Below are 26448 nucleotides of genomic sequence, written 5' to 3' on the forward strand. Positions count from 1 at the left end.
TGCATGCCTGTAATCCCAGCACTCAGGAGGCAGAGGCAGGCAAATCTCTGTGAGTTTGAGGCCACCCTGGTACACATAGTGAGTTCCAGGCCAGCTGAGGCTACAGGGAGACCCTGTCTCAAAAAGACAATAAATAAATAAATAAATAAATAAATAAATAAATAAATAAATATGGCAACCAGTTACTACTCACCACTCTGCTAATAAGCACAGAAAAACCTAAAAACCTCCACAACATGGACCACTAACAAAATCTGTGAGAAGGTACCTTTTCTCCCAAGATATAAGTGTCAGGAGGCACCACAACTTGACTTGTAGATAGGGTTTAGCAAAGTTTCACTGAATGAAATAGTGAGAAACAGATCTCCTTTTTCCTCTAGTCCCTGTCTTAGTGCAGCCTTGAAAAGAGGGGACATCCTATTATATGCTATGTATAGGTAAACACTGAGGACGCCTCAAAGCAAAAAATGGATTAGTAGGAAAGAAGGGGGATTATAAACCTTTTTACAAGATTTGATAATACAAGATTTGATAATCCAGCAGTGAGCTGCTTGCTTAACTACTCCCTTCTGCCTCCCAGAAGATGAGTATGGTCCAGCAGGAACAAAGCAAAGGGTCCAGAGCTGAGACTTCAATCTTGGCTCCAGGGTCAAAGAAGCAGAGCTCTGGATAGTCTTCTAGCTTATCCAGTCCAATGTCTTTCAAAGTATGGTCCATGACATACAAAGTCAGCATCTCCAGGGACTTAGACATGCAACGGCTAGACCTACTGAATGAGAAATTCTGAGGTTGGGTCCCACAAGCTGTGCTTTAACAAGTCACACGAAAACACAGAACAACTAGCCTCGTCTAACTTAGCAGCATAGAAGAGCCAGTCAGAACAGACAACTTGTTCAAAATGAAAACTGTGCAATCACTAGTTTTCATTATGTAAAACAGAAGAGGAGAAAGAAAAGAACACAGAAAAGAAGCTCTGGAAGTGGAGGGCCTTCGGCACACGCAGGTCTCTGGGAAGGAAAGTGCAGTGGTTTCTACACCTGCAAGCTCTTCCAGGCTTCATCCCTTGGGAGCAGTGCAGACAAGGCACTTTAGAAACACAGTCCTGATTCATTCTTGAAGGGGTTTAGGACACATTGAGCTCCCTAAACTTATAGCTACCTCCTAAAGGCTCTGTACTGAACTTCCTAACTCTGGGGAAAGAAGGGACTAGGCCTACACGTCTCCCTAGATCGCAGAACAAATGGTTAGTTTGAATGAACATACAATACTATAAAGGCTGTATCCTTCTTGAACAGTGAAAAAAGGGATATACAATTCCTGTTTTCTCTCTGTAAGGGGCTTATGGCAGACACTTTCAGTGACTTCTTAAGATAAACAATTACCCTCCAGAAACCACAGCCAGATCCAGAGCTTGGCATTTCTTGACTGATGTTTTAAAGCTGAAATGTCCCCTCTTGCCTCATGTTTTAAGTTCTTGTTCCCCAGGTGGTGGTGCTGTTTTGAGAGGAAGTATAAATTTTAGGACATGAGGCCTAGGGGCATCAGCAATCGCTAGGGGCAGGCCATTGAAGGTTTTGCTGGCTTCTGGTCCTAACCTGCTTTCTCTGCTTCCTGCCCTGCCCAGAGGGGATGAACCTTTGCCCCATGCTCCTGCTATAATGATTTCTGCCATGCTGTCCCTGTCTTGTTGGGTTTCAATCATGAACCAAAAGCTTTTCTTCCCATAAGCTCTTTCTGTCAGCTGTAACTTACACAGAAAATTAGAACTGGCCTGGCGTTGTGGCACACACCTTTAATCCCAGCACTCGGGAGGCAGAGGCAGGTGGATCTTGTGAGTTCAAGGCCAGCCTGGTCAACATAGTGAGTTCCAGGCCAGCTGGGGATACAAGGAGATCCTGTCTCAAAGAGACCAAAAAAAAAAAAAAAAAAAAAACCAGAGATGGAGGGCTGTTAGTGATAATAGAGGTACATGGCAGTACAGTATTATAAGCTCAGACAGCAGGGCTTCTGGGAAGGAAAGTTCATCAGGAGGCTAATTATTCCTCGCAACTCTTTGGCAAGGCCTTAAGGGAATTAGCCTTCCTAAGGCATGGTCCTGGCCAAGGGACAGCCCCAACTGGATTAACTCTTAAAAGAAGAAGATCTGAAAGTCTGAAGCTGCTAGAGGAAAGAGTAGGGTAACATTCAAGATACCAGTATAGGTAAGGACTTTCTGAATAGGACTCTAGTTACTCAGGAAAGAGGGCCAACAATCAACAAATAGAACCTCATGCAATTTAAAAGTTCCTGTATATCCAAGAAAATGATTAATCCAAAAAAGAAACAGCCTACAGAATGGGATAAAATCATTGCCAGGTATACATCTGACAGAGCATTAATATTCAGAATATGTGAGGAACTCAAAAAAATAAACAAGAAGAAAATAAACAACCCAATCAAACTGTGGGCTATGAGACTATGAAGAGCATCCTCAAATACAAATGGCTAATAGTTTTTTGAAGTGTTCAACATTCTTTGCCATCAAGGAAATTCAAATTAAAAGTACTTTGTGATTACACCTCACTCCAGTCAAAACGACTATCATCAAGGAAACAAATGATAACAAATGCTAAGGTGGAGAAAGGAAAACTCATATACGCTGTTGGTGGGTGTGAAAGCCAGTACAGCCACTATGGAAATCAGTATGGAAGTTTCTCAAAAGGCTAAAAACAGAACTACCATATGACCCAGCTATACCATGCCTCGGTATATACCCAAAGGACTCCATGTCCTACCACAGAGACACCTGCACATCCATGTTACTGCTGCTCTACTCACAATAGCAAAGAAATGGAGCCAGCCTAGATGACATGAATGGATAATGAAAATGTCATGCATGTACATAGTGGAGTTTTACTCAGCTGTAAGGAAAAATGAATCTATGAAATTTGCAGGAAAATGAGAAGTGGAAAATATTATATTAAGTAAGGTAACTCACCCATGCTCAGAAAGACAAACACTGGATGTTCTTTCTCGTACATGAATCCTTGTTTCTGGTGTTGTATTTATGTGTGTATATGTGGGAGTGAGTGTATAACAGCCAGGGACCTGGAAAGGGGCCATAAGGAGGGGAAAGGAGGCTCAAGGGATGGGAGCACAATAGAAGGCATGTGACATAAAAGTAGAGAAGGGACTATCAGGAGTGGAATGTTTCAAGCAAGCGGGGCCAGGGTAATCAAGATTAAGGCTGTATGAAAAAGCCATAAGGAAAATCTGCCACTTTGTAAGTGTTAATTTTTTTTAATTAAAAGAGCTTTCTAAGAGATGGTAACCTCAGATTTATACTTTCCAGATCCATCCATTTTCCTACAAATTTTATTTCTCTTCAGAGCTGAATAATATTCCATTGTGTATATGTAGCACATTTTCATTATCCATTCATCTGTTGGTGGACATCTAGCTGGTTTCATTTCTTTGCTAACATGTCCCAATGTGTAAGCATCTGTTCTTCCTCATGATGAATCTTAGTCGTGTGTGTGTGTGTGTGTGTGTGTGTGTGTGTGTGTGTGTGTGTGTAAACATGGATAAAACCTAAAACTCTAGAAAGGAGACAAAGAAAAGTAATATTAGGTTATGATGAGGAAGGATAGAAAGTGCGGCATGAACAAAGAGACACATGGGACATAGAGGAAGAGTGTTTGGGGGAGGGTACAGAAGGATTATGGGTAGTGTGGGGAGGAGAACCACAAAAGCATACTTTGTTCAAATATGTCATAATAGTATCTAACACATTATGTGTTGATTAAAAAGTAACATTTTAGCCAGGCTTGGTGCTGCATGCCTGTAATCCCAGCTCTTGGGAGGCAGAGGCAGGCAGATCTCTGTGCGTTCAAGGCCAGCCTGGTCTACACAGTGAGTTCCAGGACAGCTGGGGCTACAGGGAGACCCTGTCTCAAAAAGACAAAAAAAAAAAAATTTAAAAAGGAGTTTGAAGAGGGGATAATTCTCCCTTAGATTATTAAAGAAAATTCTTAGTGGCAGTGCTGAGCCAATACTTTGCAATGGTCTGGGGAGCCCCCAAGGCCCCAGTAGAGCACAGGCTATCACCACTGCTCTCTGCTGTGCAGCAGAACTAGATGGTAAGGCACTACTGCTGAAGGCACCGCATGCTTTGATTGCAGGACATAGAGAAGTCAAGCTGGAACTGAGATTGGAGCTTCCTCCCTACCAGCTGGCTGTCATAGAACCGGCAGGTGCCATGGCAGGCTGCTGGAGGGGAAAAGCTATCCAGTCTGAGAAGCAAGAAAAAAACACAAGGAACAAGAATGGAGACAACTTGAAACATGCAGCAGCATCAAGCAGAATAGTTGGTGTTATTAATGTACGCGAAGAAAAAGGCACAGAGAGCTAATACAAGCAGACAGTAACAAAGAACTTCCTATGCCTGAGGAGACAGAAAGCCAGATCCAAGAATACCAAGACATCAAAGAAGATAAATGAGACTCACTCAACACTGTCACAATCAAATTGTTAAATTTACACATGGGGGGAGGGTTGCCCCAGTAAAGAGCACATGCTTAGCATTCATGAGGTCCTGAGTTTTGAAAAACATCAACAGCAACAAAAGCAAGGGGGAAAATGTGAAGACAAAGAGTATGGAAATCAGCTGGGGGAAGGCAAACAGTCACAGATAACAAAGCCCCATTAGACTATTAGCGGATTCCTCTGCAGAAATTTTGCAGGCCAGAAAGAGTGAAATAATATATTAAAATCCAGAAAGAAAAAAAAAACTTACCAAACAAGAATACCACACTAAACACCCTTGTCTTTCACAAATGAAGACGTGATAAAGACTTTCCCAGACAAAAGGGGGCAGAAAGAATGCTAACCTATCGCTCAACTCTCACCAGCAAACCACCCTCATGCAACGGATGGCAATTAACTTAGAAAGCCACAACTGGACAAAGTGCAGAGAAAAAGAGACTGCTGAGAGCTTATTCATGAATAAGACGCCTATATCAAATCTCTGCCACCCGAGGCTCAGGGTCCATTGCGGAAAAGGAGAGTCAAAGGTGGACAGCAATGGTAACAGCATACACAAGGCCCATGCAGCCCAAGCCAGACAAAACCCCAGCATAGAAGTGGGGAAGAAACCCCAACTTTAGCTGAGGAACTATTGGCGACCGATAATAACAGCTGGGAGACAGAGAGTTCGTTTCTTTTAAGGGTGTGATGCCATGCTAAATAGGCTAACCAGGCTCCAGTGGAGGGACCCACACCAAAGGACATTTGGGGAACACAAATTTATAGACCTTCATATATACGACAGAGTACATCAAGTCTGGCAGGAGTGCAGATAGAAGAAGAGGTCTAAATATGATAAAAATATATCGTAGGACAGTCTCAAAGATTCAATAAAAATTTTTCTCAAGATTAAAAAAGACCTTCCTAGACAAACAAAAGCTGAAAAAGATTATCACCATTAAATTTGCTTTACAAGAAGTGGTAAAGAGTGCTTTCCTGAAAGAGGGTGCTAATTAGAGTGTATAGGAGAAAGAAGGGCCCCTTGGGAGGACACTGGTCAGGAGAGTGCTGGTCTCTGGCCCAGTGGAGACATGACAATCCAGTTTTGCTGGGTCAATCACCTCTTTACAGGACTACCCCTAGGAGGGGAGTTATGTTAAAGAGATAGGTAGAATACTTAGTACATTAATTATATGTGGAATTTGTCCTGCCTGGAGGCCCCACCCCATGGAGTGGTTCTTTCTGGGAGTCTGCCCACTTTTTTGAACTCTCCAAAGGAGCATAACCTCTCCTTTTCTTCCTTCTATTCCCTTTCTATGCATGCTTTCCCTAACACTCTGGGCTGCCCCAACATTTTGGGTTACTTTGCTTCTTCTCTAAAGCTTCCTTCCCCTCCCAACCAGGCAGCTGCTGGTCCACCATACATCTGACCTCCACGAACATGGAATTTCAGAGATATACTGAAGAAAAACCAAACTGAAGTGATGCTAGAAATGAAAATTTCAACAAGTCAAATAAAAAGCTCAGAGGAAGGCCTCTCCAATAGAATGAAGCATGGGGAAGACACCATGGAACGCGTTTGAAGAGAAGGCAGAGGAATTGGTACCTCAGGGAAGGACGATACATTGTGAAAACATAAACACAGAACATGCAAGATCTTTGGGGAACCATGGGAAGACAAAATCTACAAATTATGGTCATGGTGGAAGAAAACCCCAAAACAAAGGCATAGAAAAGAAATTTCCTGAAATTAAGGGATCCATCCAAGCACAAGAGGCATTCAGAAACACAGACAGGACCAGAGAAGAAATCCCCAAATTATACTACAGTTAAAACACTAAATATACAGAACAAAGAAAGTATGTTGAGAGTCTCAAGAAACAAACACCGTGTCACATATAAAGGCAAGCCCATCAGGATAATAGGTGATCTCTCACCCAAAATTTTAAGAGCTAGAAGGGCCTGTAAAGATATATTTCTAGACATGTAAGACCTACCAAAGTTAAACTAAGATGAGATAAATAATTTAAACATATCTATAACAAGCAATAAGATTAAAGCAGTAATTAAAAATCTCTCAACTAAAAAACTTCCAGGGCCAGAGAGATTCACTGCAGAATTCTACCAGGTCTTTAAATAAGACTTAACACAAAGCCTTCTCAATTCATCACATAGGTAGAAAAGGAATAATTCAAAACTCATTTTACAAAGCTAGTATTATCCTGATACTAAAACAGACAAGAAACAAAAGAAAATTACAGACCCACCTTATTGATGAACATGGACACAAAAGGGCTCAATAAAATAGCTGCAAACAGAACTTAACAGCGTATCAAAAATCAAGTTGGCTTCATTCCAGAGATGCAGAAATTATTCTACAAATGCAAATCAATAAATGTAATAAGTCTCATAAATGAACTCAAGGACAGAAATCCTCCAGCAGATGCAGAAAAAGCCTTTGAGAAACTCCCAAATCCTTTCTTGATAAAAATTTTGAGGACACTAGGAACAGAGGGAGTATTTTGCATCATAATACAAGCTGCATATGAGACCTACAGCCATCATGCTAAATAGAGAAAAACTCAAATCATTTTCTCTAAAATCAAGAACTAAACGAGGGTGCACCCTCTCTCCACTCCTATTTAACACAATGCTTGAAGGCTTAACTACAGCAATCAAACAAGAGAGGAAATAAAATGGATACAATGGGAAAGGAAGAAGTCAAAGCATCCTTATTTCCAGATGATATGATTTTATACATAAGAGACCCTAAAGACTCCACAAAAACTCTTAAACTTGATAAACACTTTTGGCAAAGGGGCAAGATACAAATTAACACACAAAAATCAATGGCTTAATGTACGAATGAAAAGCATATTAAGAAAGGAAACAGAGAAACAATCCCATTCACAATAGCCTAAAAAAATATTTTGTGAAGGGAAAATAGGAATAATGAGGACAAAGGTTAAATAAAGAGGGGGATGAGTGGAAGGGAAGCCCATAGGAGTGGGCTCAGGAGGATAATTAACTCTAAGGATCTTTGAAAAGCTATATGGATACCTGCTGTTTTATAATTCACATATGCATATGCATGAGTTTAGTTGGAGTTACCCTACACAATGGATTTTGCTTCTCCCAGAAGCCATAGATTACCAAATAAAAATCCCAGTGTCAGGGATTGAGTTGTTGGTCAGGGGTATCCCACGGAAGACCTCCAAAATAATGCAGGCTAGTGCCTTCACTCTCGGTTTCCCATCAGAACTTAACGGTAAGACCCTATTGTTCAACACACAACACATTTCTGTCACAGGACATGGAGAAGTCAAGTTGTGGTGATCAGGAAGCTTCCTCCATACTGGTTAGCTTTCATAGTACCAGAGGTGTTATGTGGGCTGCTGAGAGAAAAATCATCAAGAGCCTTACTCAGTGTGAACACCGAGAGCTATGATGGCAGACTGGCAAGAGATGGTTATGTGTGCAATGGTGGCACAAATGTTATGAGAATAACTAAATGCTTTTTGATTGGGTTCAAGACCCACTCCACAGAAGGAAACACACGCCTGGTACTGTAAATATTCAAGAATCCATAGCTGAGGAGCTCAAAGACCCAGGGGTAAACTTACTACTATTATTCTGCTAAATGGACTTAGTATCAAACTGCCCTCTAAATTCCTATCTCTACACCCATCAATTGGTGAAGCCCTCAGACCTCATCAGAAAAGTTTCTTCATGCAATGGATGATGGCTAATGAGAAACTCATAACTGGTCAAAGTGCAGAGAATAAATGGCTCTGGAGTGCTCAGCCATGAATAGGATATCTATATTTCATGCCCTTTCCCCAAGGCTCAAGGACCACCAAGTAAGAAGTAATGGAAAGTTTACAAGAGCCAGGAGTTGGGGGGAAGTCTTCTGGACACGACAGAACCACTGTACCCATGTACTCACAGCAGCTATGGTTGTCTGAGCGAGACCTGTATAAGAACTGCACAAGATCAAGCTAGTCACGCTCCTTCTCAGAGAGGGAAGGGACCCATGAGCCCCCACTTTGGCTGATGAGCTTTTATCAGCTGATGGCTTCTGGGGGCAGGAGACTTGGGGGTTTTTGGGGGGGGTATAGCCCCAGATAGGTCAACCATGTATTAATGGATGGCCCCATACCAGTGAGTTTATGGGGCACAGAGTTTGAACTTGGTAGATTAAAATGAAAAGGGAACACGAAGTTGGGAGGGGTGGGGAGATGGGGGTGGATCTTGGAGAACTAAGGGAAGGAGTAGCTGTGAATATTATCAAAATATATTCCATCCATGTATGAAAATTTCAAACAATAAGAGTAATACATTAAAAAACATTTTTCATTAAGATTACCTGCTATTATACCAAAACATTTCAATAAAAGCTAAAAAGTACATGAGAAGTAATCATTAATACGTAAATAAGAAAAGCTCCAGTAAAACATATGCATGTGAAGTTCCAATCAACTATCAAGTACCTAATGATTCTGTCCCTGGGTCATATAAAAATGTTCTTCCTGGGGCTGGAGAGATGGTTCAGTGGTTAAGAGCACTGGTTGTTCTTGCAGAAGACCCAGGTTCGAATCCCAGCACCCACACAGCAGCTAACAACTGTCCGTAACTTCAGTCTCAGGGGATCCAACAGCCTTTTCTGACCTCCACGGGCATTGCACAACATGGGTGCACTTACCTTACCTGGGCTGAGAAACCACAGAAGAAACCAAACCAGAAATGCACAAGTGTAAATGCAAAGTTCTTGTAGAAGAAATAGCATAAAAACTTGCACATTCTGAAATAGGACCACCTTCCATGGACAAGGAGAAGTCTTCGGAGATATCTAAACTGAGCAAATGAGTAGTCACTGACTAAGACTGCTTGAAGTCCTTCCTGGCCACTGATGCCCACACCAATGTGAGCACCTGCAAAGGAAAAGACAAACTTTCATTCCCCACAGTAGAGCATCTTCAAAGAACTCATAGTTCTTACATTCACTGCAACCTTTTATTTCTGATCATTGTTAATTTTTGCATATATCATGAATATTCACAATAGCTAGGTTATTTGACCCAGGTTTGCAGAAGAGAAAACGGAGCTGGGAAAACTTCAGTAATGCGTACTTCACACTTGTGAGTGGGAAAGACGGGGTCAACCCACCTGCTTCAAATGCAGCCTGGCCTCACTTCACCTGCACTGACTGGTTTCTATTTCTGTCCTCAAACAGTCTAAGGTAACCAATAGAATTTTCTAGCCTAAAAATATGCAAATGATTTAACAGAAGAAAAACATCGCAGGAATGTTAATAATTGTGGAAGCACTGGGCCCAGCAAGTATCATTTATGTGGGGACCGTGGTAAAATTAAATTTTAATGTAAATGTCTATTACATATTTCCATATGTGGAAACAGGGCTCCATGTGTGTCGTATGCCTCGTTGAGAAAGCATCCTCTTACTTTTAATCATGCTGACATCATTGGCTCCATCACCGATGGCCAAAGTCACGGCATTTCTGTGCATTTTCACCAGCTCCACTACTTGGGCTTTCTGGAGTGGGGTGACTCTGCAGCAAACTACAGTCTTACACATGCAGGCAAGCTCTAAGAAGTCATTCTTGACATCGCTTTCTAGAGCATGGGCCTGTGTTATTAAAAAAAAAAAAAAACCCAAAAAGAACAACAACAATAAATGACAATTGTAACATAAGGAAGCAAACGCTTTTTAACTGACTTATTTTCAGAACCGTTTCATTACCTTGTCAATTCAGAGTCACAAAAGCAACAACAACAAAAGTAAAGACATGAGTGTTGACCCCCCAGGTAAGTGCCAAGGAATTTCAAAGTACAGAGGCTTGCTCTGTGTGTTCTCCTTGACACTTTACATTGCCATATTGGCAAGAGACAGTTATAACAAATGTTAAGTTCTAGGGACTACTAAAATCAGCAGAAAAAGTAGAAAAAAATCCACCCACCCCCTCACCAGCTGTAGAATTACAGTTTGCCTGTTGTCCTGTTGGTCTGCTCTGCATTGTTTCGTACAGTTAGTGTTTGTTGTGGGTGTGCAGGCAAGATGAAAGGGAGAGAATCTGGAAACTGGCTGAGACCAGAAACTTGAGCAATAGAGGCAGCTGTGCCTCCAACCAGGCTCCCCAACCATGTCCAACCTTGTCCCAAATACCAAGAGCCTCTACTGCTAGCGCAATCCTTCCAATTAACCCAGGAACTCTTTTTCTAGACTATAAATCTAGAATTTCACTGAACATTCTTTAATAGGCATGTTTAAAGGAAACAAGAATCCACTTTTGAGTAACAGGTATCTTTGAATGAATCTTCAGCAGAACATTCACAGCCCATTACTGTTCGGCCCACAAACTTTTTGAAGTTTTCTTCTGGCCTCACTTTTAAGTCTGCTTTTTTGTCCCATCATGCCACATCACTTGTATCCCAGCCTGCCTTTATGCCTTTGTACTCGCTATCATTTTTATATCATTTTTATTTAATGACATCATTTCTAGAAAGTCTTCCCCAATTTTTCCATAAGAAACTAATTACATCTGCCTCTATCTCCAACAGCACTGTGTTGATTCTTCTTGTATAGTCCACACCACTGTCAGCAATGCACAGCCACCCCCAAACAAGGGCTGTGTGCCACTCAAGTCAGTTCTTGGACTTAGCACAGTTACCTGGGTATATCCAATCCATAATAATGGCAGAGTGGATGGGTGAGTGGTCGGGCACGAAGAAGTAACTCTGGTGCAGGAAACTCTATATCTAGCTCTATGATGCCTATGGCCATCTTTCTCAAATACCCCCCCCCTTTTCTTTTGTCTTTTTGAGACAGGGTCTCCCTGTAGTCCCAGCTGACTTGAACTCATATAATAATGGCAGAGTGGATGGGTGAGTGGTCGGGCATGAAGAAGTAACTCTGGTGCAGGAAACTCTCATATCTAGCTCTATGATGCCTATGGCCATCTTTCTCAAATACCCCCCCCCCCTTTTTTTTTGTCTTTTTGAGACAAGCTTGAACTCACAAGGATCCACCTGCCTCTGCCTGCAGAGTGCTGGGATTAAAGGCATGCGCCACCACACCCGGCTTAAAGACAAAGTATATATTCAGAGCAGTGCCCTTTCCTCGCCATTCTTTTTTCTTTATTATCAACAAATGAAAATGTAAACTCAGACTTTGAGAGAGGCCCGATTACTTTCGGCAAAGCACCATGGTTTGAGCAAATTGGAAACGTGATTTGAAAAGTAAAACAAATAAACAAAACCTTCTGACCATACTAACAAAAATATAGTCAATTCTTAAAGGAGAAGTGTGGGTTCACGGTTTGATGAGGCTTCAAAGCTCTTTCTTTCAACAGAGGAGAGACAAAAGGATAGGCTGTGGGAAGGGATTATCACCTGAGCTTGCTACCACATGTTGGCTTCCTCAAGCCTGAGAGGCAGTCAAAGCATAGCCCACTGTCCATATTGTGCTACCTGGGAAACTCAGCTCAAGGCCCCAGCTGACAGACATCACTTTCAGTAGGTGTTCGTCTGCGCAAGGGAAAAGGTCATGTCATGGGGACAAATTATCGACTGAGCTTGGCCTGCAGTTGAGCTCTGTAACTTTCCGTGGTGTGGAAGGCAGCACGACATTACTTCTGGAATTCAGCTGGATAATGCCCTAAGCGCAGAGGATCACAAGGGGGAAAATCCAATACACTCTTAACCAACTTCTTTCGTCCTCTAAGAAACTGTCTACCAGCAGAAGCATTCATGTTCCAAACTCTAAAGTGAAAAATGATCATCAAAGCCAAAGAAAGATGTGAGATTAGCTCTTTGTACATATAAATGATAATTTCACGAGAGTGCAGTTGGGGTTTTTGTATTCTAAATTGGAAACCCAGAGGAATGATTTGAGCCTTGTTCAAGACTTGGAACCTGAACTACATTAAAAGTACAATGCAAGTTTATTCTATTATGACAAGAACCAGATTTCCTAATCAAAGCAAATTGTTTGGCATTGCTGTAAAATGCAGCTATTTAGAAAAACCACCAGAGGTATCTTAACAGCAATAATTTGGCATGGTAGTTATACGAAGGTCAGGTTATGCCTTGCAAATCACAAACATTAGCAAGAGCAATAGCGGAAATCCATCCATCCAGTTGCGTTATTTTAATTAAATAACACTGAACTCTGACTTTCTCCCTTAGAAAAGTACTTAAATAATCCTGCTAAATGACCATTTAGACAAAACTGAAACTCTGTGAATATCAGGGTATTTCTTCAGAGCTGCCCATTCACTGTGATCATTCAAAAGACAATGTATGAACTATATATTAGACGCTTCCTCTCCCTGTAAACAGGAAGCCTTGTGCATGCCCTAGTTCTTGTAATGTCATTTGTTTGAAAAAACACAAACAGAGTTCTCATTATGACAGCACAAAGGAGATGATGATTGGGGTAAAGAAAAGGACAGGACAAAAGCCTGAAGCAAACTCACCAAACTGTGGCCATTTATGACTAAGGCATATTCTCCTGTTACAGTGTCTTCTGCACCACAGTCCGACTCCAGTTGCCGTTTTTTTTCATAAACTACATGTCCATTGGAAAAATTGTTTTGTCCAAACAAATTTTCCTTTGCTTTCCTTAAAGAATAGGGAAATTAAAAAAATCATAGCAAAGCACACAGAGCATATCTATAATTGTAACAAGATACTAGCCTAGAGGTAAATGCACTCCCTCACTACTCAGACCAGCAAGGCCCAACAGTCAGTTCCAGCAAGCAAGCTGAAGGGAAGACCACAACGTACGTCAGAGCTCCAGGAAAGAAGGAGGTAAACACAATGAAAACAGAATCATCTCAAACATTTTATTTTACCTAAAAGTTGGTTTAGGTGTTAAGGGTCAAAGAACCGTTTTCTGGCATACAATGTGTCACATATGGAAAACAATAAACTAAAGACAATGGGTGAAATCTTCTTGTCAGTTTCTGAGTGCCTCAACCTTTCTCGTCCCCGTATGCATGTATGTGTGTGTTTATCAACTTGACATACAATGTTACATAATTTTCCTGAAAATGGTAGTCCTCTGAGAAGCACATTTTAAAATTTTTTGATAAACACATGATGCCATTTATTATTACAAAATGATAGAATATTTTAAGTAAAATTTTTACTTGTCAGCTTAAATGATAAAAGTAATCTTTAAGAAAGGAGCAGCAGACAGCAAATGTAGAGGGTTGTTGTAAACAGAAACACCTTCCGATGTTCTAGGTCTAACTTGCAGTAACCACATAAGAGTTCTGCCTATATCCCATCCACCTGTCCCATATAAGAGGAAGGTTATATGGTGACACAGCATCCTTAGAAGTGGCTTTTACTGCCCTCTTAAACTGCAAATGTGATGTCTTTAAAGGAAGGGAAACTCCCTCTCTAAGGACCCCTGGGTGACAGGGTTACAATGAACAGTACCACTGACACAATGACAGTGGTTTCAACTACAGACTTACTAGTAGATGTCCTCTGTAGTTGGGTACCCAAGCCAGCCACCTGCACTTGACTATACAACTACATGTATGAAATGAATGCCCCAAAGAAAACGGGAAGTGAGAGATAGATAATAGATGCTTTAATTTAACAGCAAAATGGACTGATTCATCTATGTGGAAAACACTTATTAAAATGGGTTTATGTCGAAGCCTCTCTGACAGAGGAGAAAGATAATCATATGAAGGCAAGCAGTTCAGTCTTCAGCTAATCATAAAACCCAGAACCCACCACAGACTGCCTTATCTTCTGGCTCAACATCTCCTTCTGCTGTTCAGAACCAAAATCACGCCTGCACTTGAGAACCCAGTCATGTGTCCTTGGCTCCAAGGATGATATCAGACATTCAGAAAGCAGTTTGTAGAACCAAAGAAAAAGATTTACAAAGTCAGAGGACGGCGTGTGAAACACAGGAGTTAACAGTGGGGAGAGACATGGAGAATTACTGAAGAATTATTGGTTCAAGTGGGAGGATCAGACTCAACAGTAGATACCATGTCCGGAAACTTTCCATGGTTTGAAAGTTTAGTGTTATGATGAAGACCACAAGGGAGAAATGAAATTGTAAATGAGCATTTCTCTGACAGTGCTGTAGATTGCATATGCTGAACTTTAAGAGGGCACCGGGGGAACACACCTCCTGAGGCTCTCTTTAGGAGAGTTCTCTGCTGTGTAAATGACTCAAACTCTGTTTTCCCCCAGGGAATAAAAACATTCCAAAGAAGGGTGAAGTTCATGAACACACTGGCTGAGATTCTATTTACTCAGGATTTTCCCCCATGTCTTCCTAACATCTGACATAAGCCCTTTTTCCAGGCAGAAAAGGGATGGATTTTTTCTGCTCTGCTTAAATTCCAGATGCTCTCTCCTCCCGAGCCATTACTTCCTGCCAGACTGGGCGCTCACACTGTCAATCATTTCTTTTCCTTCCTGGAACTTAGCTCTTCAAACACCAGCTGGTTTTTGCAAAAGCCATTTAGTAGGGGTGGAAAGTTACACCTACTACCTTTTCATGAACGTGAACTGTACATTTTGCAGGCGCAACGCACGATGTTGAACCACAGAATACAAATAACAAATGCCAAAACGGAAGAATGTCTGTGCCTCCCAGGCTTTGTAATGAAGAACAGTTTATTACAATGTCGGAGTGAAGAAATGCATTGACAGCTATGCCAACTGTAGGTTCACAACTCATGACATCACAAAGTTAAGCAGAGTGAGGCCTGTGCTCAGGTTTACACCCGACCTACAGAGAAGAAAAGTTTGGAAAACAAGACATTTTTTCAGACCTCTTGTTGCATGCTAGATTCAAGGACTAAAAGGATCTGTGATGAAATGGATCTAAATTATGACACTAGGTTTAAAGAAAAACAATTTGGACTTTGCTACAAAGGCAAGGGCTTTGAACGTACTTTGAACTAGGTCCCAGGAGACCTAGTGCTGCCTCTGACAGCTCGATTATCCACAGGTGAGCTGTTTGACTTTTGGCCACTCGATTACCAGTGGCAGACCCAGGACTTCAAATTCCTAGTCCTCGGTTCCCACAAATCATTGTTTTACACGAGTAATCACAGGCTATCTTGAGGTTAGACTAAGATAGAGTGACAATTAAAGAGACAGCACTACTCTACAAATAGTGGAGCAAAGGAGAAAGTAGGTGAAATTTCCATTTCAAGCTCCAGGTCTGGCATCCCTTACTACCCAAAAGACTTATAAAGACATTAAATCCCAAAACCGTTTCATTAGTAAACACTGGGATTCAGGCTGGTTGGGGCATCAACCGGTGAGAACAGACACCACTTTCAAGACCTTGGGCAGCTGGACATACCACTATGGATCAGAACTCAAAATTTACTGTTCTAGATTTTACAATTCATAAGAAGAAACTAGACCTACTAAAATATTTTGCCTGGGAGGTCAGAAGTTGGAAATAGAATCCACGTGCCTTTTGTTTGGCCTGTGTTATATATTAAAGAATCTGTATACCTTTATGGTCCAATATCGTGTTCCACCTCACCTCAGGACTTGCTACTGCCTGATGTTGTACACATAGCCTAGCTCACACAATTATTGTTACCTTACCTGGCCCTGAAGCCATTTGCATTTGCAAAAACATACTAATACATATTTTGTTTATTAAAGGTGGACTACCAAGTCCTAAGTGTGTCACTGGAGTACTTCTCAGAAGCAGGGGCCTAATGAATTGATCTAAGAACAAAACCTGTGATCAATACTAGGGAAATTAGTTTCATTTTCAGATCAAACACAATTATGTTGTCTGTTCTCCTTTGAGCAGAAGACATGCATCGGTAAAATATCATCAATGAAATCATCTCAGGGTTTAGTTGTAGATTTGTGGGCATACTTTTAACGCTAAAGCAGCTATAGGAGCAAAATTGAGTTAGGGTTCCAAGTGTCGAAAGGGATGAAGACGTTACATTGAAACAACCTGGATGTGTGCTCTGCAGCATGAAAATGACATATCCATGCTGACAAAATCATCTAAACACATCTGACAGGTTTGACTATAAGTGTGAAAGTCATTTCCTCCCAGTGGCTATTAGCACTCACATATGTACTTTTGATACACTTTTTGTCTGCATGAACTTTCACTGAACTCAGAAGCATAATGTAAGAATATAGAATGGTGCGATTTTATGACTTCAATATTTCATCCCCGAAGCTAGGGCTTTAGATTCAGCCGAGATTAGGAGTACAGTGAGCACCTTCAAGCAATAGCCTTCCTTAGGTACTCTTTTCCCCTCAATTATTTTTTAAATAATCCCGTAAGTATTTAAATGTGGCTTTATCAATGCAACCTCTACATTTAGGATGAATGAATCTCTTAATTCTCACCAGGGAAGTTCCTTTATGCAACAGATGGTGATTAACACAGAAACACACAACTAGCCAATATGCAGACAGCAAGAGACCATGGAGGGCTTATCCCTGAATAAGACATCTATTTCAAACCTCTGCCTCCCAAGGCTCAGGGATCGTTGCAGAAGAGGAGGCAGAAAGACTGTAAGAGTCAGAGGGGGTGGATGGCCACAAGGAAGCAGAGTCTTCCAGACAGATCAGTTAGTTACTCATATGAATTCACAATGGTGACGGCATGCACAAGTCCTATGCAAGCTCCAATCAGACAAGATTCCAGCGTAGACTTGAGGAAGGTGGTAAGAAATCCCACCCCAGCCTAAGGAACTTTTGGCAACTGATGGCTGTTAGGATGGAGAAAAACAGTGTCTTATGTGAATGGGATTCTTGGTGGGCCCAGTGAATGGACCCATACTAAGAGCCATTTGGGGACACAAATTGGACTCTATAGGCCATATTATGTATATGAGAGTTCATTAAACTAGGTGGGGGGCAGTGCAGAGAGATGCAAAGAGGGGAGGGGGCCCAGGTATCAACAAACTATATTGTATGAAAATCACAAAATTCAATTTAAAATAATTTTTATTGATTCTTTGAGAACTTCATACAGCGTACTTTTATCATATTCAGACCCCATCCCTCATCTCCACCCACACCCTACTATACCTTCCCCTCAACTTCATGTCCTCTATTACTGTTTTCCTTTATTATTAAAGCTTGTTGATTCTAATCCATGTCCCCAAATGCTCCTTGGTTTGTGTCCATCCCATGGAGTCTGGTCAGCCTACCCGGTATCATACCCTCAAAGAAAGCTGACTTTCCTCTCCTGGCAGCTATCAATTGCCACTGTCTCCTCAACTAAGACTGTGCCTTCTTGTCCACCTCTTCTTTTCTTGCTGGGATTTTGTCTGGCATGGGCTCGAGCAGGTCTTGTATATGTTGTCACAAGCACTGTGGGTTCATAGGTGCAACTGTCCTGATAAGTCTGAAAATTATAGTTTCTTTGAATTCATCCATCAACTCTGGCTCTTGAAATCTTTTTACCCCCTCTTCTATAATGATCCCGGAGCCTTTGGAGGGAAGGGTGTAACACAGGTGACCTCTTTAGGGTTGAGTTCTGTAGTGTCTTCTTCTCTGCGTGTTAGGCAGTTGTAGACCTCTACCAATCATCATCCGCCTCAAGAAAAAGCTTCTCTGGTAAGTGCTGAGAGATGCACTATTTTTTGAATATAAAAATAAGCCATTAAGTCAATTTAATACTGTATCTATTTAACAGAATAGCAGTAGTAGCTTCTCCCCTATGGCCTGTGACCCATCTAGCCACAGATATTTAGCCCTAGATCCAGGTTTGAATCCCAGCACCCACATGGCAGCTAACAACTGTCCATAACTCCAGTTCCAGGGGATCCAACAGCCTCTCTGTCTTCCGTAGGCATTGCACGACATGGGTGCACTTACCTACATGCAGGCATAACACTCATCCACATAAAATAAAAATAAAAAAATATTAGAAAAAAAAAAAAAAAAACAGTGCCAGGTATGGGCTTCACCTTGTGAAGAGGGCCTTAAGTCCAACCAGAAGGACGAAGGGTATGGAAGCTTTTTAGTTTCATGTGATCCCATCTGTCAGTTGTTTGACTTAATGCCTGGGCTATCTGAATTCAGTTCAGAAAGCCCTTTTCCTGTGTCTTTAATTTCTAGTGTATTCCCTATTTTATCCTACTCAGGATATTAGGTCTTACGTTGAGGTCCTTGATCCACTTGGAGTTAAGTTTTGTACATGGTGAGAGGTAGGGATCTAGTTTAATTCTTCTACATGTGGCTATCCAGTTTGATCAGCACCACTTGTTCAAGATGTTGTTGTTCTCCAATGTGTGTTTTTAGCCCCTTTGTCAAAAATCAGGTGACTGTAAGTGTGTAGACTTAAATCTGGGTTCTCAATTCTATTACATTGATCTATGTATCTGGTTTTGTTTTTCTTTTTAGCAGTACCATGATGTATAGAATTACATTTTCTATAAATAAGAATTCTTTGACTTCTTCCTTTGCAATTTGTATCCCCTTTATCTCAATCAATTGTCTTGTTACTCTAGCTAAGACTTCAAGCACTATATTGAACAGCAACGGGGAGGATGGACATTCTTGTCTTGTTCTTGATTTTGATGGGAATGCTTTGAGTTTTTCCTCATTTAGTATAATGTTGGCTTTGGGTTTGTTGTGCATTTCATTTATTATGTTGAGACATGTCCCTCATAGCCCTAGATTCTTCATGACTTTATCATGAAGGGATGTCGGATTTTGGCAAGGACCTTTTCTGTGTCTAATGCAATGATCATGTGGTTTCTGTCCTTAAGTCTGTTTGTGTGATGTATTACTATTATTGATTTACATATGTTCAAGCACTTATATCTCTGAGATGAAGCAGACTTGATCATGGTGTATTATTTGTTTTGATGTGTGCTTGAATGTGTGCATGTATATATTGAGAATTTTTGTACCTATGTTCATTAGAAAGTCTAATTTGGGGGAGATCTTTGTCTGATTTTAGTATCAGTAATTTGGCTTCAAAAAAAGCATTTGGAGGTGTTCTTTCCTTTTCTATTTTAGAGAATAATTTGAGGAGTATCAGTGTTAGTTCCTTGAAGGTCTAGTAGAAGTCTGTGCTGTAACCATCTGGCCCTGGCTTTTTTTAGTTGGGAGATTTTTAATTACCCATTTGATCTCAGTGCTTGTCACAGTCTATTCAAATTGCTTTTATCTCATCTTGGTTTTACTCTAGTAGGCCACAAATATTTAGAAATTTAATCATTTCTTTTAGATTTTTCAAGTTTAGTGGAATATAGGTTTTTAAAGTATGTCTTTCTGATTTTCTGAATTTCATTAGTTTTATTATAATGGTTCCCTTTACATCTCTGATTCTATTAATTTGGGTCCTCTGGTTAATTTGGCTAAAGGGTTGTCAATCTTGTTAATTTTCTCGATGAACCAACTCTCCATTTCATTGATCATTTGTATTGTATTATTTGTTTGTTTGATTGATTGATTTCGGTTTGTTGGTTTGTTTCTATTCCATTAATTTCAGTCCTGATTTTGATTATCCATTCCTTTCTAGTCTCTGGGGGTATTGTTTGTTCTTGTTTCACTAAGGCCTTCAGGTGCATCATTAAGTCATTAATATGATAATTCTCCAGGTTTTTTTCATGAGACACCTAATGCTATGAAGTTTCCTCTTAGGATGGCCATTATTGTGTCCCACAGATTTTGTTATGTTTTATTTTCATTTTTATCCAGTTCTAGGAATTTTTAAATTTCCTCCTTGATTTCTCCCTTGATCCAGTTTTCATTCAGCAGTGTGTTGTTTAGTTTCCATGAGTTTGTGTACTTTCTTCAGTTGTTAGTGTTGTTGATATCCCATGTTAACCTTTGTGGTCAGATAGAATACAGGGCATTATTTCCATTTTCCTGGATTTATTGAGGCTGTCTTTGTGTTCCACTATGCAGTCAAATTTGGAGAAAGTTCCATGGGTTTCTGAGAAGAAAGTGGATTCTTTGGTGTTTGGTTGCAATGTTCTGAAAATGTCTGTTAGGTCCATTTCATTTATGTTGTCATTTAGCTCCAGAGCTTTTCTATTTAGTGTTTGTCTGGATGACTTGTCTATTGACAATGGGGTATTAAAGTCATCTACTATCACTATGTTGGTGCTGATGTGTGATTGCAGATTTAATGGTGCTTATTTTATAATATGGGGTGCCTCAGGTGTTTAACGCATATATGTTTAGGGTTGTAATATACTCTTGGTGAAATTTTCCTTTAGTGAGTATGACATGTCCTTCCCTATTTGCTCTGGATAGTTTTGGTTTGAAGTCCATTTTTTTAACTTTACTATAACTATGTCTGATTGTTTCTTAGTTCCATTTTCTTGGAATACATTTTTCCATCCTTTGACTCTAAATGGTGTTGATCAGCGATGGTGAGGTGTGTTTATTGGAGACAGCAAAAAGATGGATCCTGTTTTCTAATAGAATGTCTTTTAATTGGGGAATCGAGACTGTTATTATTGAGATCTATTATTGATCAGTGTTTATTAATTCCTGTTATGGTGGTGGTGTTGTAGTGTTGTTTTCTTAGACCTCTTTTTGTTAATTGTTCTGGAATTCTTTATTCCTTGTGCCCTCTTCAATCTATTTAACCTTCTCTTGAGCCTAAAGTATTCCTTCTACTATCTTCTGTAGAGATGGCTTAGTGTACATACATTTCTTAAGTCTGTTTTGTCATGGAAAGTTTTTCTTTCTCCTTTAATTACAACTGATAGTTTTGCTGTATATTGTAGTTTGGTTTGGCATCTGTGCTCCTTCATGACTTATAGGACATTGGCCCAAGTCCTTCTGGCTTTCATAGTCTCCATTGAAAAGTCAGCTGTTGTACTGATGGTCCTGCCTTTGTATGCGACTTGATCTGTCTCTCTCAAAACTTTCAATATCTTTTCTTTGTTTTATACATTTAGTGTTTTGACACGGAGAGTTTTTTTTCCTGGTCCTGTACACTTGCTGTTCTATATACCTCTTACACCTTGCTACATAGCTCTTTCCTTAGATTTCAGATATTTTTGTTTATGATTTGTTGAAAATATTTTCTGTGCCTTTGACCTGAGTTTCTTCTCCTTCTTCTCTCCCTTTGATGAATAGGTTTGGTCTTTCTATTGTGTCTCAGAGGTCCTGCATGTTCCGTTCCTGGGTTATTTTAGATTTACCATTTTCTTTGACCGAGTGATTCACTTCCTCAATCTTGTTTTCAAGATCTGATATCCTCTCTTCCACGTGATCCAATCTACAGTGAGGCTCCACTCTAGTTTTTTGTCTGATTCCCTGAGTTTTTCATATCCAGTTTTATTTCCGTTTGGCTTTTCTTCAGAAATTCTCTTTACTGAATTATACTTTCATGTCTGTAATTGTTTTAGGTGTTTCTCTCAAGTGTTTGTGCTTTCATGGTCTTCATTCAGTCTTTTATTCATATCTGCCTTGAGTTCCTTGAATATATTTATAATTAGTATTTTGAAATCATTTTCTTGTGCATCCGCTAGGTTGTCTTTCTCAGGAAATATTACAGTGGGCTTGCTGTTTTCTAAAGGAGACAGATTCATGGTGTCTTTGTTTGTTTGATTGTTTGTGCAATGGAACCCAGGCATCTGGAGTTGTGTCATCGGTGGTGTTTCTTGGTATGAATAACTGATCTCATCTTTGTTGAGTGGGTGTTTGTATCTTTGTTTGCTGTTACACCAGCTTCTCAGGATGTGCCCAGTTGAGTGCTTGGTGTTCAGTCTTGGGGTCACTCTGAGTTGATGTATGATTAGGGTATAAGAAGTGGTCTCAATTCAGCTAAGGACAGGAGCAACTTCTGAGCCTGAGGTTCTAGAAAAGACTCCATATGGTCCTGGAATAGCAGTTTGGGCTGGGTAGCTGATAGCTGCTATGTAAGTTAGAGGGAAGATGATGGGTCAGTGTTTGGAGAGGTGGGAGTGATTCCAATTCAGTGGTAACCAAGAACATGTGAGAATGCAACTTTTGATTTGGTCTGTCTGGGCTGATGTATAAGCCACACAGTCCCAGTTCTGCATCAGAGTATCAGATGGCGACAAGGGTAGGCAAGTTTTTGTAGAACTGACCAAGCTGGACAGGTATGGAAACTTGCATGACCCAAGCTAGGCCTGGGGCAGTGGGACAGGAGAAAGAGATCACTGAGGCTGGAGAACTCACAGATGTGCTGTGTACACTAGGTTTGTGAGCCTAGCTAGGCCCGGGAACTGAGATGGTAAATGGAATGCTGAGGTTGGGGAATTCACAGTTCTGGCAGAACTCATAAATCTGGAGGGTGCATGGAGTTGCAAAAGCAAAGCAGCCGAGGAAGCTGGGATGGCAGACAGGGAATCTCAAGTCTCATATTAAGCAAATGTATACATGCAAATGTATTCATTCCTCTAATATAAAATTTTTTATCGTACACTGCCTCTGTCTTAAACACAAAGAGCAAGGGATCCACGTCTGGGATAAAAAAACCACCTAAGCATCATCATTCAGTCAGCTGAGCAAAGGAGCCTCGGGGACTGTAAAATATTGCAACTAACTGAAATTTTTTCCCTTTGAATATTTTTTTCTTCTCATTGAAAAACCATGTTTTTAATTTTTCTTAATTGTAAGAGCTTTTCATGAACACTAATACTTCCAATACTAATATCCATAAAAATTTCAGGACTTGATAGGTAAATAGGTGGATAGCTGTATAGTATTATATTATAATGATATAATATTTTTTGCAAAACAGGGGTCACTCTATCCATAATATTTTGTAATCTCATATTTCACTTAAATATGCCATCCATCCTCCAAAGTCAATAAAACAAAATCCCATTTCTGTTGGTTATCTTGCATCCCATTGCTTGTATATATTATAGTATTTTAGAAAATCCTCCATATCTAGGTACTCTATCTAGTTCTAATTTCCTTTTATCATACCTGATGCCACAATAAATATTTCCTCACCTACATATTTATATATTTGTTCACTTATTCTCTTAAAGGAAATTCTTCAAAACAAGAATCATTGGATCAAAAGTACGTATAATTGATATTTGAAAAATATGACTAGTTTTCACTTCCAGAGAATCCTACCAATATAAAGTCTTAACAACAGTATATAAATAATGCTCATGTCTCCACATTTGCTCTACAAATGACAGCTACATCATCTATTTAGTCAACCCAATGTAACTGAATAATATCTTGAGATGTTAACTCAATTTACTCCTTCTCCAACCATCTTCTATTTACTCGGAGACATGCCTTGCCAGAGGGGTCGGGGGAGCAAACACAGAGGAAAGGCGTTAAATTCTTGTTTTTCAAGCTCCAAAATGACTCTTGAAACTCTTAGCGGCAACAGAAGAGGTCCAAGTACTAACCATTGGAAATTTCACTAATTGAGCATTTTGAGAAGAAAGAAAAAAGTTTCTTCAAGTTTTAAAGGATGAATTCTAAAAGAATTGGGATATAAGATGTCATAAGGAACAGAGAGAAAGAAAAGTTCCTGTCATCCTAAGAAACCTAGGTACTGACCCTGACCTGCAATCTTGTGGAAGAATACGTGGGCGATGGAATACTCAGATATGTATTTGGGGCTCTACGAGTGGAGTAGCTGCCATGTCCCACATAGGCATGGTGCTGGTGAGCATAGTGGAAAAGAAGGGCACTGGGAACTGAAATAGCCATGCAACAAGTCTTCTAACAGTGGAGAGGAAAAGCAGCCCCACCAGGGTGGGGAGTCAGCCAAGAAGGAAAACCAATAGCTCAGAGACCAGAGACCAGACTGGGACAAACAAGTAAAGTGCTAGATATCAGCAGGGTAGATGCTGATGAGCAGTGACAGGTGAGGTCATTGTGTGTCCTAAGCTTGAGCTAAATTTAATTCAAAGTGCATAGCTTAATTGTTCTGTCATTGGGCAGGGTTCAAAATCAGTTGAAGTAAACTTGAGTTTCTGTTCTTATGCACACGTGTGTGTTCTGGGCTGTGAAAGTCAGAAAAGTTGGAAATGAGCAAGCTTTGTTTGACTTCTCTTCACACACATTTCTGAGTCCCTGCCATTCAACCTCCAAAGAGCTGTTCTTCAAAGCTTCTCCCTGTGAATGAGGCAGGGGACAGACAAGGCATCTTCTTTCTACTCTCCCCTTCTGGTGACATTTTATGCTATGCTTTCCTTTCCTGTGGTCCCAGGTTCACTGCCCTAGATGGAGAAATATTAATAAACACAGCTCTTGTTGGTAAAAAGATTGGGATCCATGACTGATGAAAAGTGGGCAGAGAAGAGAGAAGTAGTAGACAGAACAAGGAAGGCCATGAGGAAGACAACCAACAGCCAAACACTCTACATCCTCATCTCATATAATCCTCCAATACAAAATCTGTAGGCCGATATTTGCATCTCCATCTTACAAATGAAGAAACCAGGCAGAGAGAGGCTAAATAACATATCCAAAGGCTCCTAGCCATCCAGTGAGCAAGAAGCCAAAATTCCAACTTGAATCTAGCTAAAAGGAGGTCCATGCTCTTACATCCAAATTTATTCAATTATACGTACTAATCTTGTTTCTGACTACTCATTCAAATGTGGAACAGAGATTTCTCAATAAGGACATTTTCAGATTAATTACTTAAAGGGAAGAATACAGGAAATAAAGTAATGTATGGACATGGCCTAAATATTCTTCCCGGCACTGTCTCAAAACATTTATCAGTAGGCTTGTTCAAATTAAGATTTGCTTCAACAAGAGTAAAAAAATCTTCATAAACATAAAAAGACCTTTACGGAAAAATATTTTCTTAAATTTAAAACTTCCAGCCCAGTGTGATGGCACATGCCTGTAATCCAAGTACTCTAGAGGCCAAGACAGATCATAAATTTGAGGCAATTCTAGACTACATAAGACCTTGCTTGTGCTAGTTAGTTTTAATTATCAACATGGTACAACCTAGAATCACTTGGGTAGAGGAAATCTGAATTAAGGGGTTTTCCAGATCAGAATAGTCTGTGGCCATATCTGTAAGAAATTATATTAATCAACAATTGATGTGAGGACAACCAGTCCACTATGGGCAGCACCATCCTTGGGCAGGGAGATCTGGGACATATACAAAAGGTAGCTGAGCTCAAGCCAGGAAACAAGCCAGTAAGCAGCGTTCATCCTATGGTCTGTGCTCCAAGCTTCTGCCTTGAGTTCCTGTCCTGTCTTCCCTTAATGATTGATGGTGACCTGGAAATCTAAGATGAAATATAAACTCTTTCTTCCCCAAGTTGCTTTTGGTCCTGGTGTTTATCACAGCAACAGAAAGCAAAGTAGGACACTGATTTAAAAAAAAATTAAGAGTTCCACATTCAATGAAACACTTCTTCCTGGGGTAGGGGGTGGTATTATTTGTTGCTTCAAAAATAACATAAAGAGCCTCCTGTACTCAAATAGACATGTTCGGTGTGGCATACTAATTTCTGCTCCTGGGAAAAAACACAGATGACTCCAGTGTTTTGCCTTTGTTGCTGCTGTTTTAGACCCCCTAAAGAACTCTGAAAACTGATCTTAACTGTTAAGTTTGGTTTTATCTCTTAGCTTCTATGCAAATCAGATGCACAAGTCTGTTTTCTTGTTTTAAAGAACATTCCTTGAATTTATTTTCTTTAAAACGAGTGCATATATTTAATAAATATGTGTCTCTTAATGAGGCCCAAAAATTTCAATTTTGAAATTTCAGGCTTGAAAAATAGTCATTTAGCTGGGGCATGGTAGCATAGTGCATCACAGCACTTGGGAGGCAGAAGCAGGTGGATCTTTGTGAGTTCAAGGTCAGCCTGGTCTACATAGTGAGTTCCAGGCCAGCTGGGGCTACAGGGAGACCCTGTCTCAAAAAAAAACAAAAAAAAAATTAGTTTAAGTTTTAATAATTAATCATAGCAGCTGGTGTCTCTTGACAACATATGGACCCTACATA

General features: G+C 40.3%; 1 protein-coding gene across 1 annotated transcript in view; it reads right to left on the reverse strand.

Moving 5' to 3' along the window:
* Atp8b4 (ATPase phospholipid transporting 8B4 (putative)) overlaps window positions 1-26448 on the reverse strand; it is a 194211-nt gene that overhangs the window by 33276 nt on the left and 134487 nt on the right. The window contains 3 exon segments of the mRNA XM_017797827.2: window positions 9211-9434; window positions 9966-10149; window positions 12998-13142. Of these exon segments, the coding sequence (XP_017653316.1) occupies window positions 9211-9434; window positions 9966-10149; window positions 12998-13142 (553 nt within the window).

Source organism: Nannospalax galili, unplaced genomic scaffold, assembly GCF_000622305.1.
Source record: "Nannospalax galili isolate Female #2095 unplaced genomic scaffold, S.galili_v1.0 scaffold735, whole genome shotgun sequence".
Taxonomy (NCBI): Eukaryota; Metazoa; Chordata; class Mammalia; order Rodentia; family Spalacidae; genus Nannospalax; species Nannospalax galili.